The 5,032-nt window shown below is 34.9% G+C and overlaps 1 protein-coding gene across 2 annotated transcripts; it reads right to left on the bottom strand.

The window, feature by feature from the left end:
• Nucleotides 1-835: 835 nt before the first annotated feature.
• On the bottom strand, nt 836-3,940 carry LOC113700947 (bifunctional monodehydroascorbate reductase and carbonic anhydrase nectarin-3-like). Of its 2 annotated transcripts, none has more exons than XM_027221376.2 (7): nt 3,808-3,940; nt 3,440-3,657; nt 2,196-2,302; nt 1,983-2,085; nt 1,398-1,565; nt 1,262-1,315; nt 836-1,037 (listed from the first exon to the last, which is right to left on the bottom strand). In XM_027221376.2, exons 1-7 carry the CDS (start codon nt 3,893-3,895, stop codon nt 954-956), a joined length of 822 nt encoding a protein of 273 aa, XP_027077177.1. In that variant the 5' UTR covers nt 3,896-3,940; the 3' UTR covers nt 836-953. The 2 variants fall into 2 exon arrangements, with proteins under 2 accessions (XP_027077177.1, XP_071914798.1); XM_072058697.1 differs by having other exon boundaries at nt 3,440-3,712; nt 3,808-3,924.
• Nucleotides 3,941-5,032: the final 1,092 nt, after the last annotated feature.

The following is a 5,032-nucleotide window of genomic DNA, read 5'->3' as shown; positions in this document are numbered from 1 at the left end:
TATAATCTAACCTAAATAAACTGAACCTATGTATTTGTTGGTAAGAATTTGTAGCTTCTCAAATTATTAATGCTGTCAATAAGTTAAATTATAAGAGCTTGTTTAGGGTTACTTAATTGGCAAGAGAAATAATCACAGAGCTTTTTATGGTTACTGAAATAGTAAGGAGCGTCATATTGTCAGAGCTTGTTGCCAACTATAACTAGTTTATTTATAAATAAATGAATTTTACTTTTGCATCGATGATTAGTTAAATGAATCAAAGTGAAGATTAGACCTTTGACTAGAGAGTTGTCCATTGTTGATTTATTTTCATTTAATTTTTGCATTTTTTTTATTTAAGTGGGCTATTTAGATAAATTCTCCACAATCCTCCATTTTATTTATTTTCATTTTTATAAGAAAAATAAATCACTAGTTCCTGTGGATACGACCCTACTCAACGCTACACTCGAATTCATATTATTAGAGCAGAAATTTTTATTTTTACTGGTTTAATACCCAACGCATTGCTCTATCAAGGCATTGTTTTTCTAGTTGAATTCTAAGGAGAATTTAGAGGTTTTAGATCCAATTTGAAAAAAATAGTGAATTTAGTCTAACTTTATGTTACTGTTTATCCTACCAAATATGGATGAGTTATAAATTATTGTATCTTTATCAGAGTTGAAATTTGCAAGTAATCACCGGATAGCCCTTGGTAAGCAACTTTAAAATTGGGTAAGATCCTCCAAATCTCTGTTAGTAAGAAACATAGCTAGAGAAGTTTTATGCTTCTTCATGGAGACCAAATCGCCATTGACTGTAGAGAAGATTCGAAAATATATAATGCATATGGTGGAGAAGATGTCTAAATATTACGAGGAAAGGAGCAAATTAAAGTGAAACAACCACTCAGTAGAGTCATACATTTTTTTAGCATATTTCGTTTAATATTAAGCTCCACTCAGATTTCAGTCTTCATCAACAGGCAGGGTGTACAATAGGATAGGGCGGTTATTTATTGGTTGGAGTGGTCTAGCATTCATTTTCGACCCCTGCAAAGATGGATTTCCATGTGTTAGGACAATGAGTAGCCAACTAATCATTTAATTGTGCTTCTAATTATACATGATTTGACAACACATAAATTGAATTAATAAGTAAACGAAATTATATGCCTCTTAGACTTTGCCCTACCGACAGATTTAGAGTTCGAATCCTAATAGTTGTGGGTGAAAAATGTGTAAAGATTAAAGTAGAGTATTCTTTGTTAACTCACATCGTGTACAGCATTACGGATCAGTTTCACTTGATGACGACTAACAGTTCCAACCTGTGGAGTTTTGATGCAGATTAGGGTCTAGAAGAGAAGATGGTACGTGTGGAAAATCTTAGTAGTTTTCGAGTTGACTTACCTTATCAACAATTGTCCAGAGGACATCTTCAGTGCAAGCAGGAGTTGTTAGTGAGCCAATGTACCTATAATATCCCTTGCTTCCGAACTTTATCTGGTTTGGATCAACAAAACCCACAACTTCCTCTTCTTCTAATGTATCAGCAAGAGCCTCTATATAATGCTCCAGCTAGTATGGATAATATCCATCATGAAAATCACAGAAGAAAAAAGGGTACATTAGTACGTAACATTACCCAAAGATACATGGCGCAGAAGATATTATTAACATTAATATTGTTTTCAAAGCCATTAATTGGCTTCACGGTAATAAGGGTGCAGCAGATTCGCATGGAAGAAACTAGAAATTTTAATTTGAGGGGGAGAAATTCATGTATTTATAAACTTTCGAATCAATATAAAATGTTTTAAACATTTTTGGGAGGACAAATAGTTTAAAATACATATGAAATTTTCAAAATTTTAAAGAGAAAAAACATAAATATCTAGGACTTGGGGGAGAAGGAGGTCCGCCGTAGTTACATCCTTGGCAGATCATATGATATAGTAGAAGACAATTATATGGAGAAGGGTGGATGGATAATACCATGGATAAAAAAGGGTCAGGGCGTCCAATTTTATACAGTATTCCAATTACAGCGATCTTTCCATCTGAGGATTGATGAACCAAGTGCGCCTCTAAATCGTACCTGTGTTTGATTAAATGATAAAATGCTCTTAATTCTTTGATGTAATCCTACAATCCATTCAGCTAGCAACATTTTGTTAAAGGAAATAATCAATTTAATTAGTCAAGTACCTTTTGCCATTGATAGCATGTTCAGTAGGCGAGTGCCAGTGACACTGTTTGAGTTGATACAAGGTCCCATTTATACGAATATATCCAGCATCATCAACCCATCTCAACTGCGTTTTTACAAAGTAAAACCATCAACTAAGGAACAAAGTTATGTTTATAAGAAAATTAGACCAACAAAGTTCTCACTTAAACAGTGCGTTGGATGGGGGATCATTTGAAAGATTTTCTTCGAACAATATTGTACTCCCTCCGTCTCACTTTGATAGTCCTGTATTCTTTTTTCATTTGTCCCAAATTGTAGTCCACTTTCCAATTGAAGAATGTATTTGTATTTTAATTTTCCTAAAATGCCCTTATTCAATGTAAGTAGTTGTTACTATAAACCTACCCCATTTAATGAGAGTTGATTCTTTTTTTACCATCAATTCAAGTTCCCATAAAGTTGTACCATATTTAATGTGAGGGTATTTTAGGAAAATAGCAATCTAAATTTACTTTTCCAACAAAGTTAACTACTTTTTCTTAAACTGTGTGAAAAAAGAAACAGGACTATCAAAGTGGGACGGAGGGAGTAGTAAATTTTGTGATATATTAATGTATGTATGAAATAAAATATGATTGAAAATATAAAAATGTATCACTATTAGTGTCTCTTTCGTAATTTGTTTGATTGCATTGGTAAGCTGTAGGTTGGTTGGATGGTCCTCTATTTAGTAAAATGATTAAAATCCGAGGCATAAGTCAATACATGTAGTAGTCCTTGTACATCAAGTCGCCATTAATGAATAGGCTTAGACAATGACGCATTTAGGGAGGCCTACCTTGATATTTATCAGGTATTATTAGTGCTTTATAAATTGATGTAGGCAATTCTTCCAACCTCATAAAATTTGACCTTTAGTAAGTGTGTACCAAAATGTTATATTTTGCAAGCAAATTGAAAGAATTAACAATAATGTTTAACTATAGCTGAGAAGCGTAGTAATACGATAAAGCATCTCTAGTACGAAATGAATAGTTAATAAAAAATATATGGTAACAGTATAGTATACGCACAATAACAATTTGATACATACCACATACGCAAAATCTAGATTGTAAATTCAAATTTAACACACGTCACTTGCTCGTAAACCTATTAGTGTATACACTAATATATACAATACTAGTCCTAAAAAATAACAACCACGTAATCGGTTGGAGCTTTCAAGTCTTAGGATTTCAATGTATGCCTTTGAACTCACCATAATATCATGGCCTCTATTGATGAGTGTGGCATTAGAAGGTTTGTAATGCCTGTGAAGTTTGCCCAAGCTTGGATCAACTTGAACCTTTGCATCCGGCAGATCGATCGGAGACTGCATGCGACCATGGCTACACGTGCACCACTCCGGCTTAAGCTTCCCCCAGTGAGCTGGTCCCCGGGGGCTGTTTTCATCGTAACTAAATCCATGTTGATCCTCTGCAACCAGCACTCATCAAACGTTAGTTGTGAACCTTGATTGCCAAGTAGGACCCTAAAGTTGTTTCAACTTCATCAAATTATGTCGCCCAATGTTGTTGTTAAGAATAAACCTGAAAGCTTCATGGTATAAGTTCGAAATAAACTTACCTTCTTCTTGAGCTCGTGCTAGGTTACATGCAAAGGTCACCAAAATGAAGCAGCAGCAAAACAAGAATTTTCTTGCGAGATTCTCCATATCTGTCTGGTTTGTTTTCGGACATGTAGTTGTGGTACGTACAAGGGTTTGATTAGCTGCTTATTATATAGAGCAGGGGTTAATTCCACTTTGTCCCCCAAACTTTGGACGATTATCCACTTAAGTCCCTAAACTTCAAAATGGGACACTTAAGTCCCTAAATTTATAAATACCTCCCACTTAAGTCCCTGAACTTATAAAATGGGACACTTTAATCCCTAAACCCTCATAAAATGGGACACTTCGACCACCAACAGCATTCAGGATTTGTTAACAATTTTCCTTAAGTGGGAGGTATTTATAAGTTTAGGGACTTAAGTGTCCCATTTTGAAGTTTAGGGACTTAAGTGGGTAATCGTCCAAAGTTTGGGGGAACAAAGTGAAATTAACCCTATAGAGCAGCTACTAAACTTAAACCGGCAGGACATTCATTACATTTTTATTTTATTTTATTGGAGTTAGGTGGAATCCGAGGAATACTAGCAAACAAAAAAATAGGAAACACATGTAACTTGCTTTTGGTAAAGTTCATTGCACAAGGAAGTCTAACATCTCTAAATTATTTTTTTCTTGGTTTCTTTTTGTGTCACAATACATCATACATGGGGATGGAGACAAAAGAGGCAAGTACATTAAGGATAATTTCATAAACCTCCGCAAGTCGAGGTCTCTAATAATTGGAGCCGCCCCCTCTGAAGTTCTAAAAATTACACAAACTTGCCTTAGAAAAATTACATGTTAGGTTAACCGAATTTCAACTCAATTTATTGTATAGATATACGTAATAACATGATATACTATACCTTGTACAATAAACGATACTCATTTACTTTTTTTTTTCTCAAAAAAAAAAAAACTAACATTTAAGTCTGTCCATCTCAATCATTGCTCCTCGAAGAGACCAGCGCCTTAACAATTAAATGCTTGCACTACTGGTCCCATTGCACGGAGATCATTTTGTCTCCGCAGTCCGCTCCCCTTGTACAATAGCTCACAAGAAGAATAAAATGCGCGGATCCACTTCAGAGAGTTTTGTGCTCTCTATTCATATGGATCCGTTATCATGAAAGGATGGATCCATCCACGTATCCAAATAGTGTGTGCTCAGAATTAGGTACGCAACCGGATGCGCTTGTG

Source organism: Coffea arabica, chromosome 7e (assembly GCF_036785885.1).
Source record: "Coffea arabica cultivar ET-39 chromosome 7e, Coffea Arabica ET-39 HiFi, whole genome shotgun sequence".
In the NCBI taxonomy this organism is placed as follows: domain Eukaryota; kingdom Viridiplantae; phylum Streptophyta; class Magnoliopsida; order Gentianales; family Rubiaceae; genus Coffea; species Coffea arabica.
This window is presented reverse-complemented; position numbering and strand designations above follow the sequence as displayed.